This window comes from Schistocerca americana, chromosome 9, assembly GCF_021461395.2.
Source record: "Schistocerca americana isolate TAMUIC-IGC-003095 chromosome 9, iqSchAmer2.1, whole genome shotgun sequence".
NCBI classification, from domain to species: Eukaryota; Metazoa; Arthropoda; class Insecta; order Orthoptera; family Acrididae; genus Schistocerca; species Schistocerca americana.
In genome coordinates this window covers 187,518,891-187,532,735 of record NC_060127.1, presented here as the reverse complement: position 1 = coordinate 187,532,735, position 13,845 = coordinate 187,518,891, and the positions used below count along the sequence as shown (strand labels likewise).

Genomic DNA, 13,845 nt, shown 5'->3' with positions numbered 1-13,845 from the left:
CTGTCCCCCAATCCATATTCACCTACTATGTTTCCTTCTCTCCCTTTTCCTACACTCGAATTCCAGTCACCCATGACTATTAAATTTTCGTCTCCCTTCACTATCTGAATAATTTCTTTTATTTCATCATACATTTCTTCAATTTCTTCGTCATCTGCAGAGCTAGTTGGCATATAAACTTGTACTACTGTAGTAGGTGTGGGCTTCGTATCTATCTTGGCCACAATAATGCGTTCACTATGCTGTTTGTAGTAGCTTACCCGCATTCCTATTTTCCTATTCATTATTAAACCTACTCCTGCATTACCCCTATTTGATTTTGTGTTTATAACCCTGTAGTCACCTGACCAGAAGTCTTGTTCCTCCTGCCACCGAACTTCACTGATTCCCACTATATCTAACTTCAACCTATCCATTTCCCTTTTTAAATTTTCTAACCTACCTGCCCGATTAAGGGATCTGACATTCCACGCTCCGATCCGTAGAACGCCAGTTTTCTTTCTCCTGATAACGACATCCTCCTGAGTAGTCCCCGCCCGGAGATCCGAATGGGGGAATATTTTACCTCCGGAATATTTTACCCAAGAGGACGCCATCATCATGTAATCATACAGTAAAGCTGCATGCCCTCGGGAAAAATTACGGCTGTAGTTTCCCCTTGCTTTCAGCCGTTCGCAGTACCAGCACAGCAAGGCCGTTTTGGTTATTGTTACAAGGCCACATCAGTCAATCATCCAGACTGTTGCCCTTGCAACTACTGAAAAGGCTGCTGCCCCTCTTCAGGAACCACACGTTTGTCTGGCCTCTCAACAGATACCCCTCCGTTGTGGTTGCACCTACGGTACGGCTATCTGTATCGCTGAGGCACGCAAGCCTCCCCACCAACGGCAAGGTCCATGGTTCATGGGGGGGATACAGTACATGTACATGTTGAAATGCTACTGTTGTCACTGAAGGTGTAAATTGAATTACAGTTTTAGTTATAAATTACAGTCTTCTCAATAAAGTCATAAAGGTTGTAGAGCATGAAAAAGAAACATTTATTTCATATGCTTATCTTGGTGAATTGGGGATGATGATGACAGTTAATCACGATTATACATCATCCTTGTTTGCTGGAGAAGTCCTACACTTACTTTTTGGGCTATTTTGTATTCTTATCTGAGTATGAGATTCATACTCACTTAAAGCATCTCGTAACAGTTACAGCTTCCATCCAAATCTTTGCAATTGTTCATTTGAACAAGAGCAAACAACTTTACAAAATTCTAACTGCTACTATCTGTTTATATTGTTTGTAATTTATAATGCAGAAAAAATTGTACAAATAAATGTATGTGAGACAAAACAGAAAATTAAAAAAAAAAAATTTAAATCAGTTGCTTGTAAAATAGAAATCTTCCCTCTTCTAAATTTAATAAACTGAATATTTTTAACAGTTATAAGTGACATATGCAAATTTCTTACTAGAGAAACGGGTGTTTTAGTTCCCTGTGCTGGGTATTTTAGTTCCCTACAGGTTTAACAACTCTAAAGTTATCATTTTAATAAATATGTAACTGTATAACAAAAATTATGGTGAATCAATATGTTTAGTTAGCAGATGTACCATATACTGCTGTAGGAGACTCTGTCTGTTACATTACAATGTCCACAAGAAATATAACAGCTGTAGAAAAATCAAGAGAACGATTCTGTAGGATTCTTTGACCTGTAAAAAGCATTCGACTATGTAAAGTGGTGCAAGATGTTCGAAATTCATGAGAAAAATAGTGGTAAGCTATAAGGCAAGATGGATAATGTACAATATGTACAAGAACCAAGGGGGAACAGTAATAATGGATGACCAAGAATGAAGTACTTGGATTAGAAAGAGTGTAAGACTGTGATATAGTTTTTGGCCCCTACTGCTCAATCTATACTTCGAAGAAGCAGAGACGGGACTAAAAGAAAAGTTCAAAACTGGGATTAAAATTCAAGGTGAAAGGATACCAATGATAAGATTAGCTGATGACAGTGCTATCTTCGGTGAAAGTTAAGTACAATAACAGGATCTGCTGTATGGAATGAACAGTCCAATAAGTACGAAATATGGATTGGCAGTCAATTGTAGAAAGACAAAAGTAATGAGCAGTAGCAGAAATGAGAACAGCAAAAAGATTAACATCAAGATTTGTGATCACAAAGTAGATGAAGTTAAGGAATTCTGTTACCTAGGCAGCAATGTAACCAATGATGGACAGAGAAAGGAGAACATAAAAAGCAGACTAGCACTGGCAGAAATGGCATCCCTGGCCAGTAGAAGTCTACTAGTATCAAAGATAAATCTTAAAGTTCAGGAAGAAATTTCTGAGAATGTATGTTTTGAGCACAGCATTGTATGGAAGATATAGGTTGTAAGTGCTACTCAAAGATGAAGAGGTTGGCGCAGGAGAGGAGTTCGTGGCAGATCTCATCAAATCAGTCAGCAGACCAGATCAGTCAGTCTTGCGGACTGTTGCCTCTGTACTACCTGAAAGGCTGCTGCCCCTCTTCGAGAACCATAAGTTAGTCTGGCATGTCCTCAGATACCACTCTGATGTGGTTGCACCTTTGACACGTCTGTCTCTATCACTGAGACATTGCTCCTCAATACTATCACGTTTCTTTGGTTTGCTCTTAATCCTTATTTCTGCTCAGAAAACTGTTTATCCCATTCAACAGGCTCTGTAATCCTTCATAACTTCCAAAGAGGACAGCAGTGCCATCAAGGAATCTTATCACTGATATCCTTTCAACCTGAATTTTAATCTCTCTTATGAAACTTTATTTAATTTATTTAAATGCTTCTTTGGTAGGTTGAAGAGTGTAGGACAAAGGCAGCTTCCCCACTGTACATGATTTTTAATGTGAGCACTTCTAACTCTGTCTTCCATTCTTATTATTTGTTCCCACATCTTGTACATATTGTACATTGTGTGTCTTTCTCCTTAGCATATATATTTTTTTCTGAATGTTTCAAACATCTTCCACAACTTTACATTGTCGAACTTGCCATCTATGTCCACATAGATCTACTTTGGCAAATCCTCTGACAGTGTCATGTTTTTGTAAGTATCACTGATATTACTGACCTACAACTTGTCAAATATCATTCTTATTGAGCAGTGGTAGGTCTGAGCGCTGTTAGGTCTCTGTGGACTGCCACACCTGTTTAATTAATATGGCCCTTTAGTTTTGTAGGAACATAGGAGACCAATTTGTGCGCTGCTGTAAAGTGCCACGATATGCCGCACTTTATGTTACCGTAGGCTGGCATACTGCGAACATCGTATTTCTTGTGTATATATTTTTATTTAAATAGTTGGCTGTAAGTATGAGGGTATGTCAATTATTATCCGCAATTTAGTTACATTTTTGTGTATTTTGGTAGTACTGTTGTTTTATGTTGATGATGCATGCTTTGTTTATTTGATGTTATATCTTTGCAATTTTCAAGCTGCTACATTAGTTTCATTATCGCTGCCATGCTGTTAATCATGGCTGCTCCACTGTCTATTTGCACCTAAGAACAGCAATGTTCAGTGATCCATTTTTTGTGGTCGGAAGGCGTATCGGGGGCCAAAATTCATCAAAGACTTTCGGTACAGTATGGGAACATTGTTTTGCCGCAACAGAGTGTCTACAAATGGATTGAAAAATTCCAAAATGGTAGCACTAGCGTTACACACAATGAAGGAGCCGGACGACTGTTTACCGCCACAGTTGAAGAAACTGTTGAGTGTTCATCTGAAATGATTCTCTTAGACAGACAATTAACTATTGATGAAGTGGCACATTGTCTGCAAATTAGTCATGGTTCTGCCTACGAAATCATCCACAACAGACTTGGGTTTCATAAAGTTTGTGCAAGGTGGGTCCCAAAACAACTCACATAGTTGCATAAACAAACGCTCTTGGCCATCTGTTAAAAAACATTTGGATTGCTATGGGAACAAATGGGACAACTTTTTAGACAGGATCATTACTGGTGATGAAACATGGATCCATCATTACAAACCAGAGAGTAACCGGAGAGTATGGAATGGAAACATCCAAATTTGCTGTGCAAGAAAAAGTTCAAGGCCCAACCATCCACAGGAAAACTGATGCTTACAGTTTTTTGGGACGCACAAGGTGCAGTACTGGAACATTATTGGGAAAGGGGCACAAGAATAAACGGTGTACATTACAGTGAGATGCTTACTGCCAGGCTAAGGCCTGCAATTCGAAGCAAACGCCGAGGATTGCTGTCAAAAGGTGGTGTGTTTTTGCTTGACAATGCCCGTCAGCATACTGCTGCCCACACTGCTGAAACGCTCCAGAAACTCAAATTTTATATAATGGATCATCCTCCTTATAGTCCTGATCTTGCACGTTCTGACTATCACCTGTTTGGTCCACTCAAACAGGCATTAAGGGGCCGTTGAGTTGCCTTGGACCAAGCAGTGAAAGCACCAGTGCATTCCTTGCTCACAGCTCAACTGAAAACCTTCTTTTATGAGGGCATCAGGAAGCTTGTACAATGATGGACCAAGTGCTTTGAAACGTAAGGAGACTATGTCAAAAAATGATGTTCTTTTAAGTTTCCTGTTTGATTACAATAAAATGTTATAACTAATTTGCAGATAATAATCGACTTACCGTCGTATGATCTCTCTTCATATGGAGACACTTGCTGGGAATCTATCGATCTGATGGAATTATATTTTCATGGCGACAGATGAGTTTCAACTTTATCTCCAATAAAGATAAAAAGTGAAGCAATGAATTAAAATTTATGCCATGGCTGGGAATTGAACCCAGGTCTCCTGCTTATTAGGCAGATGTGCTAAACACTACACCCGGTAACATTGTGGCTATCACTGCTGGCAGATTACCCTAGTCCAGTGCTCTCCCTGGGGAAATGGGCTGAAGATGTGAATTGAAATTTGTATTAAGGATGGCAGTGGACTATGGTTCCTCTCCATCCTGCACTCCTTTCTGTCATGCCCATTGCTGCCAGCATTTGTAATTAAAAATTACCTTTCTTTAATTTATAATTATTGATGCACCTATCATGTAAGACTCTCTCTCTCTCTCTCTCTCTCTCTCTCTCTCTCTCCTGTGTGTGTGTGTGTGTGTGTGTGTGTGTGTGTGTGTGTGTGTGTGTGGGCGTCGTCGTCTCCCTTATTGTTGACGAAGGCCTTACTGGCCGAAAGCTTTATTTGTGACAGTCTTTTTGTTGTGCCTATCTGCAACTCAGCATCTACGCTTTATGATATCAACTTTCCTTTCGTGATATTGTTGCATTCCATCGTTTAATAATTAGCAAATAAGTTTCACACACACATATTAGGTACATGTACAGTCTATCCCAGATGTGAAATCCAGGTGTAAAATGGAGAAGGTGCAACCCTTTTACAAATTTCATTTTTGTGGCACCATACATAACATCCCAAAAAAATGTTAACCAAAACCACCACTGCTATATTTAAGGTAACTTTATCAAGTACAATATATCTATTGTAAGATACAACAATTTCAAATAAAGATAATGACATTAATTATGAGGATGACATTCAAGTGTAAAAGACACCGTACAGTGATTCAAAGAATTTTCCGAAAATAGGTACAGACCTTGATATGTCATGTGATAGATGCCGAGCAGGATGTTTGAGTTTAGCGGTTTCTTTAAGTAGCCTTCATCTACATCTACATCTACATCTACATTGATACTCCGCAAGCCACCCAACGGTGTGTGGCGGAGGGCACTTTACGTGCCACTGTCATTACCTCCCTTTCCTGTTCCAGTCGCGTATGGTTCGCGGGAAGAACGACTGTCTGAAAGCCTCCGTGCGCGCTCTAATCTCTCTAATTTTACATTCGTGATCTCCTCGAGAGGTATAAGTAGGGGGAAGCAATATATTCGATACCTCGTCCAGAAACGCACCCTCTCGAAACCTGGCGAGCAAGCTACACCGCGATGCAGAGCGCCTCTCTTGCAGAGTCTGCCACTTGAGTTTATTAAACATCTCCGTAACGCTATCACGGTTACCAAATAACCCTGTGACGAAACGCGCCGCTCTTCTTTGGATCTTCTCTATCTCCTCCGTCAGACCGATCTGGTACGGATCCCACACTGATGAGCAATACTCAAGTATAGGTCGAACGAGTGTTTTGTAAGCCACCTCCTTTGTTCCCTGGACTGTCTGGCATACACAGCACATTGTGTTTCCTGCACGTACTGCTTGCTGTGCTTGTGCCAGTCAGTTTGTGTGATTGTCACATTCCGCAATTTCCCTTTAACTTTATATAAGACTATTAGACTTAAGACAAATGATAATTCTGACAGAATTAGTTAAGAAGACTGTTGGCAAATTTTCAGTGTGAGTTGCATATCATTTATTATGTGTGTGTTTCCATAGCTTTCAACCTAATGTCTACAGGTCACTTGATGATGGTCATTAGAACAAAACCAGTTGTGGCAAAAGAAACATTCCTTAAATACAGCTGTCGTGGTTTTTGTTAAAATTAATGTACATTAAGTGTGGAAAGCAAAATGATCAAAATTGCATAAAAAAGTTCGTGTAACTATTGAAGTGAAAACACACATGATGAGGTAGTGTCTTAAAATCAAACAGGATGCATGTCGATGTATTTAGCAGCACTTTTTCTTCTTTTACATATGAACTTCGCACTTGCAATAGTTGGGTTTGTGTCGACTAGGTTTGTGTGAAGTTCTCTCTAGGGATGACATCAGATGTTGCTTTTCCCTCCACACTGATATGTGGAATATATGAGGTTTATCCAGAGAGTAATATCACCAGTTCTGTTCTGACACTCCTTTTGGTAGGATTGCAGTCTGCTCACTTGGGCTAATTGATAGGGGTTGTTATCTCCTCATTGCAGCCAACACCAGTTTTCTCCAACTCTCGGAGAGTTGGGACGTGTCCCCACACGAATCCGTGTTTGGTGGTCTGCTGAAACGTACACTGGATGCCCTTCAAAATCAAAATATGTAAACAGTGTGACTTGTGAGCATGAACTTTCGAACATAGACCATAGAATGAGTGTTAAACTGATAGTTAATCCTCTGGAAACATTCAAAAGACTGAAAAAAGACTCGGATGTATCAGACCACTCATTGCACGACCCTGGAAGGCACCTAGGCAGTGGGGGATTATCGATAAAAAATTGGTTGGCAACAATCCCCCAGACCCTCGACAGTCCCAGCCTTGCTCCCGCAGACTCTTTTTGTTTTCCTGGCTCAAGATAACCTGGAAAGGATACCATTGCACGACGATCGGCAGTGTGGATACTGGATTTATGTGTGCCCTAAAGGACATTCCATTCCCAGCCTTCCACGATGCCCGCAACACTTAAACTGTGTTCATATTGTAAGCTCAACAGCTTTTATTGTGATGCAGCTAGATAATGTCTAAGGAGATGAACTAGTGAACTCTTAAATAAAATTCAAAGTAAAACAGCAGCCTATGCTTGAAAATGACTTCTGTCAACCATCTGCTTTGAAGTTAATGTTAAAAGTCTTAACATAGCTCATTTGTAGACGTGCAGATGGTTTGTACGGTTTTCTTTTTTTCTTCTGCTGTGCAGACTGGACTTTCCGGCAACGTGATTATCCTCTCCGTGCTGTACTATGGAGGGGTGATGGTCGGCCAGAGTGCCCTCTCCGTCGGCGAGCTGTCGGCATTTCTGCTGTACGCTGCCTACACGGCCATCTCTCTTGGGGGCCTCACGAGCTTCTACTCGGAGCTCAGCCGTGGCCTCGGCGCCAGCACACGGCTCTGGGAGATTGTGGACAGGCAGCCTGCAATCCCAGTTAGAGGTGCACTTAGCTGTACAATGTTACCAGTTACTAAGAAAAATGTGTGTGTGTGTGTGTGTGTGTGTGTGTGTGTGTGTTTGTGTGTGCGTGTGTGTGTGTGTAAAACTTTTTCAGATAAAGATGGAAGAGATGACTAGAAGTTAAGTTTAATAATTATTTAATTAATAGTTTTTTTTAAATAATTTTAGATGGACTGAGTTTCAGTTTTTTATTCGATTATATCATGAACCGCATAACTATTAGAGTTTCATGATATGATTCAGTCTGTTTCTAATGACATACAAATAAATGGTGTGTTATAGCTTTATTATTCTGTACACTGACACTACACAAAAATCATAAAGAATTCCCCTCCCCCCCTCCACACACACACACACACACACACACACACACACACACACACACACACACAATGTATATTTATAAAAGTTACTCAAAGTGACCTCCTCCTACTTCACGGTATGCCCTGAGACTGCGTTTCATGCTTTGCTCTGCTCTCTTGAAAGTTTTGTAGTAGGTCGTATTTGGTCAAATACATTTTCGATATGCCCCCACAGAACACTGACATTAGGTATGGGAGTTGAATATGTGAAATATTTTAAATGTCCCCGGGGGTAAAAACACGTTGGATTGAGATCTGGTGATTAGGCAGGCCACACACTGGAGCATCCTCAACTCTTCAAACAAATTTCGTCCATCATTTTGGAAGCTGCTTATTCAGGTACTGACCGAGTGAGGTGGTACACTGGTTAAGAAACTGGACTCGCATTTGGGAGGTTGACAGTTCAAATCCCTGTCCAGACATCCAGGTGTAGGTTTTCCAAGATTTCTTTAAATTGTTCCAGCAAAATGTCAGGACAATTCCTTCGAAATGATGTTTCTGCGTTTGTGCTCCATCTCTAATGACCTCCATGTCGACAGGATGTTAAACCCTAATATATCTTCCTTCCTTGCTTCCTTGAAAGACTGGCCCTACTTGGTGCTTCAGAATAAAGTGAGTAGAACACTATCACGCATAAATTACATCTATTTGATGTCGTCTAGAGGTACATTATTGAGTAAATGAAGCACCTCATTTATGAGAATCTGTAGATTTGATTGTCCAGTAAGGAGCGAACAAGGTGATCACAAATGTTTCCACCCCACACATTGATGCTGTACAAAAGACAATCAGATAAACCAAAAACAGTTTCCAAGACCATCTGTAAAGAAGAAAGTAAGTAAAAATGCACATATAATGAGGTGTGACTACAGGTACATAGGTCTTCAAATAGTTCTCTTCATCACCCAGAGGTCGCAGCACTATTCACGTGATTTTTTTCCCCCTTAAGTTGGTACACATGTTAGTAGACACCGTGTAACATTTCAAGTCATTCCAGGCAACAGTTGGCTGTAGGCAATTCTTTGAAACAGTTGTAGTGTATGTGGCATTGAAAATTGGAAAAATCAACTATCGTGCAGTGATTAAATTCTTTGTAAAACAAGATTTAACACCAACTGAAATTAGTTTGCAGATTGTAAATGCATATGGTGGCTTCTCACCTTCAATTTTCACCATGGAGAAATGGGCGGCCGAGTTAAAATGTGACCGTGAAAACATCCGAGATGGTTCACATGAAGAACACCCAAGATGTGCAAACACACCAGAAATCAGTGACAAAGTGCATGATACAATTTTGGAAAATTCGTGTATAAAGGTGCTTCAAATTGATAATGCTCTAGGAATATCAAAGGAATATGTCAGTCGCATCTTGCACCAGGAATCAAATGCGAGAAAACTTAGTGCAAGACGTGTGCCGCATGTGCTCACTGCATATCACAAATGTATTTGCACAACACTTTCCAAAAAGTGTTTGATGAATTTTAAGAAAAACAGAAGTAACTTTTTGTGTCAATACATGACAGTGGGTGAAACACAGATTCTGCAGTACACATCTGTATCCAAGCAATACAGTGGAGAGAAGCTGAATCTTGAGTTCCAAAGAAGGCAAAGATGATGCCATTAGTGAGAAAGATTGTGGCATTGGTATTTTGGGATGAGAAAGGAAATTCATTGACTGACTATCTTGAAAAAGGTAAAACAATAACCAGAGATACTTCTCTCAGCTTCTAACAAAACTGGACACAAGCATTCGTGTAAACAGGCCCGGCTTAATAAAGGAAAAAAAATCATCTTCCACCAGGACAATCACCTAACCACAAAAGTGTGTTGGCAATGGGGAAATTGAGGAATTTGCCCTATGAAGTGCTGGAACATCCACCTATTCCCCAGATTTGGCTCCCTTGGACTTTCATCTGTTCTCAAAACTGAAGTAGTTTCTCACTGGTCAACTCTTTTCATCAAATCAAGAAGCATTGTGGCTGTAGGTTGGTACTCTGAAGCACTTCCACAGGAACACTACAGTGGGGGATAATGTGATTGTAACACTGCTGAGTGAAATGTATTGATATTGGAGGAGATTGCATTAGAAAAAAATTCTTTGAAAGCATGAATTGTCATTTTTGCTATCGTACTGAGAACTTTTCAGACTGCCCTCGTAATTCCTTTCGTAGCTCACGGATGAAGGATTTTTGGAACCACATTTGTACTGAATTTACGTAACGCTTTGCCGTGCGACGCGTCCCTTCATTTATTTATCGACGGTCACTCCACTAATTTATCAACACCTTGTAAAAACGTGCATACGTATGCACACAATTACTTCTGCTGCATTGTACCAGCTGAATACACTGTGCCAAAACTGTAGCTCTGCAGCTTGCTTGGAAAGAAGGGTTAGGTGGACTGGAAGGGAGTAATGACGGGGATGGGGAGGGGCTGAAGTACTTCTCACAGTTCTTACACAATGTGACAGGTAGATGTAATTAAACTTCGTTTATTTGAACAAGGAAACTTTGAACACAAACAGACCGCTGTTTCTGATGCAGTACAACAAAAGAAAATAAACATTCCCCAGAAATTCTTAGTAATGTGAAGGAAAAGTTCATCACAAACAACTGGTCTTCAATGAAATGAAAATAGATTCTTGAGAACATAGATTACATTCTCTTGGCCAGTCAATGGTCTATCTTCAGAACAAAGCCTGTATTCAATGTTCTATCTCCTGAGCAGCACGACTTGTCCACTGAGCTGGACACCGAAGCCAGAGTATGAGTCACGAGAACCCAGTCATGTGAGTGGTGAAGATGATGTCCAAACAGAGGTGGTGTCCAAACGGTGATAGTACATCAGTCGCTGGCAGGCAAAGACGGAACTGGCTCTAGCCGGCTCCACCCGGGCAGGAATACTCACGCAGCATAAGGTTACAGTTTTCCTGTCGGCTACCGAAGTTGCAGCAGATGCATCAAGAGGTGCCAGTCTTTAGTATCTGTGTCACTTATCTTCTGCGCCCTCTGGCTGGTTACAGGGAGGCCCTATGGGGCTGAGCCAGATACTGCAGGAACCAGCCTGAATGCAGGGGTTGGGCTGATGATAACCAGCAGTCTAGATGCATCATTGGGTGGCAATGTTGAATGCAAAGCAAAGAGAGAGACCGTGGGTGAGGTAAGGAGGTTGGGGAAGGGTGGTTGAAAACTGGGAGAGAGAAGCAGCTGGCACACAGGATAGGAGTAGGGCACCAGTGAGTGGTTACTGGAATCAGACCTGGGGAGTGCACAATGATGTGAATGAGTGGATTGGCTGGGACAGGTAGAACAGAGGAAGGGGGAGACTGTGGGCAAGGAGTGTGGGTGCACGATGAGTGAAATTAGAGTCATGGGGTGGAGGTGGTGGATGATGTGGAGCGGAAGGCTAACAGTGATTCAGGTCACAAAGATTACAGGCTCAAAGGATGTGCTGTGAGGAAAACTCCCATCAGCTCAGTTCACTGAAGCTGAGGTTCCTGGGAAGGATCTAGATGGCACAGTTTGAGGAGCGACTGTTAAAACTTAGCTGCCGTGTTCGGCAGGGTGTTCTGTACTGGATGGTAGACTCTACCATTTGGTGGTGATTGATCCTTTTGGAGGAGAGCTAGTTTGTAGTCATGCCCACTATGGTGTAATGTCTGCACAGCAATTCATAGCTCTGGAAAAGGATTTGTCTGTAAGGTAGCAAAATTCTCTGTCTTGTTTATGTACCATTCAGTAACTCAGCACCTCTATTCTTTGGTGGGTAGTTACTGCTACTTCTTAAATTATTTACATTCCAGCCGTACTTTCCCTCACCAATTTATTAAGATGGCTGCTAGTCGCGACCAGCGGTAAAGACGTATCATCTAGAAGCGTGTACATTGTATAGTCATGCTTCAGTCTTCGCACCTTAAACTGGATTATTTAATGTTTTATTTGAATTTGGAAGTTAAGATATTTCCATTTTACTTTTTGAGCACATATGTGGCACAGAATTGGATTCTGCTGCTTCTACAATTGCTGGTATACAAGGAATATACCTTAAGTGGTGTATATACTTTTGTAAACCCTCGTCACCAGTTTTACAATGACCTCATTGCTTCTGCTGTGGAGGCCAAGTTGTCACAGGTGTTAAGGTAAGCCGAGTTTGTGTGTTCGTGAAATGGCTTCTGGTGCAGTACACTGCTAAGACATTTTCTCCCTGCCACTATTACAGCGCTATGCCCCAGGGTCTGGTAACAAGATAGGAGAACAAAGGTTCTACAACACTGTAAAAAATTAGTAACAAGAAGTCACACAAATAAGTTAAAAATGTTTACTTATATTTGTGACTAGTTGAATGTTGAAGTCTGCAACATTGCTTGTAATATAACACAAAAAGACTGCCAATGGCTAAGTGCAAATAATTGTAGGTAGACTTCACAGTACATAGCAAATGCAATTTACAACAACTGTCTGTTCATTTCTAAGAGTTCACTAAACGACATTCCCTGTCTAAGTCAGCCCTCGACGATGATCTCTAACCGGTGGGCAAGAGCTGCTCTTCTATTGTCTGAAAATGCTTCTGTCCCTTGTGTTCTGGTCATTGGCGGATTGTACTCATCTGGCAACTGGCCGAGGCGAAGTCGATATCTTCATCCTCAGTGCCACCTGTGGCGTTGCTGGAACTCGTGCAAGTGATGAGTCTCTATAGTACTGGCACCAGCTCGCATCTTTGTGCCTGTGGTGCTTTTGTCCTGGCTGTGTCTTGTTCACACAGCATACACAAACTTTTCTTGTAATCAAATAACATCTAGACCTGTCATTCCACAAGTATAAATGTTCTAAGCACTTTCAGTGACAACATACTTACTTGAAAAAATTATTTAAAACAAACAATCTCGTATTGTGGGTCTCTATTGCTTGCATATACTTGATAAAGGACACCTTAATGATACCACTTGCTCCTGAAAAGTATTTATTTGCCATAACATATTCAGGCATATAGCCCATCATCAGCGGCATACTCTGTGCACGTCTACATTAATTGATGTGTATCCCTAATATAAAATCTTTATGCTGGTTAAAATGATGTTGATCTCTGCGGTTCACAGATTGTTGTGTTTATACTTCGCAGACACGTCGGTTGGTGAAGATATGCACAGTATATGCAACTCGTGATAGGCTATATGACCAAATGTCAGTCTGGCAAGTAAATAATTTTGAAGTACAACCTGTGATGTACATCATGATATCCTTTACCAAAGTACTCATTTCAGTGGCTTTTCACAAAGTATGTTGTTGTTTTCTACTTATTTTGTGGTTGAACTGCTTTCTTATCTCCGAAATTGCAGTTTACACATCAGTTTTCAGTACTAAAAAAATTTTCTTTTGAGTAATTTTACTTTCACATCTTTAAACCTTTTCTAGAAATAACTGCAACCAGTCACCTTTTATGATGGTTCAGTTTTTACTATACCACACCCATCATAAAGTCACCAAGTGACACATTGTCAGACGGTTCACAGTTTTTGATGATTGATTGCAACATTGTGGGAGTTGTTGGTCAGAGTTAATATTATTCATCAATTTCATCCTGCTGCGCAAATCACATAGGAAAACATAGCTTATGTTTT

At 40.7% G+C, this 13,845-nt stretch overlaps 1 protein-coding gene across 1 annotated transcript in view; it reads left to right on the top strand.

Moving 5' to 3' along the window:
• LOC124551117 (ATP-binding cassette sub-family B member 10, mitochondrial-like) overlaps positions 1 to 13,845 on the top strand; it is a 115,649-nt gene that overhangs the window by 64,611 nt on the left and 37,193 nt on the right. The window contains exon 6 of the mRNA XM_047126064.1: positions 7,615 to 7,846. Coding sequence (XP_046982020.1) covers positions 7,615 to 7,846 — 232 coding nt within the window. The remainder of the gene's footprint in view (positions 1 to 7,614; positions 7,847 to 13,845) is intronic.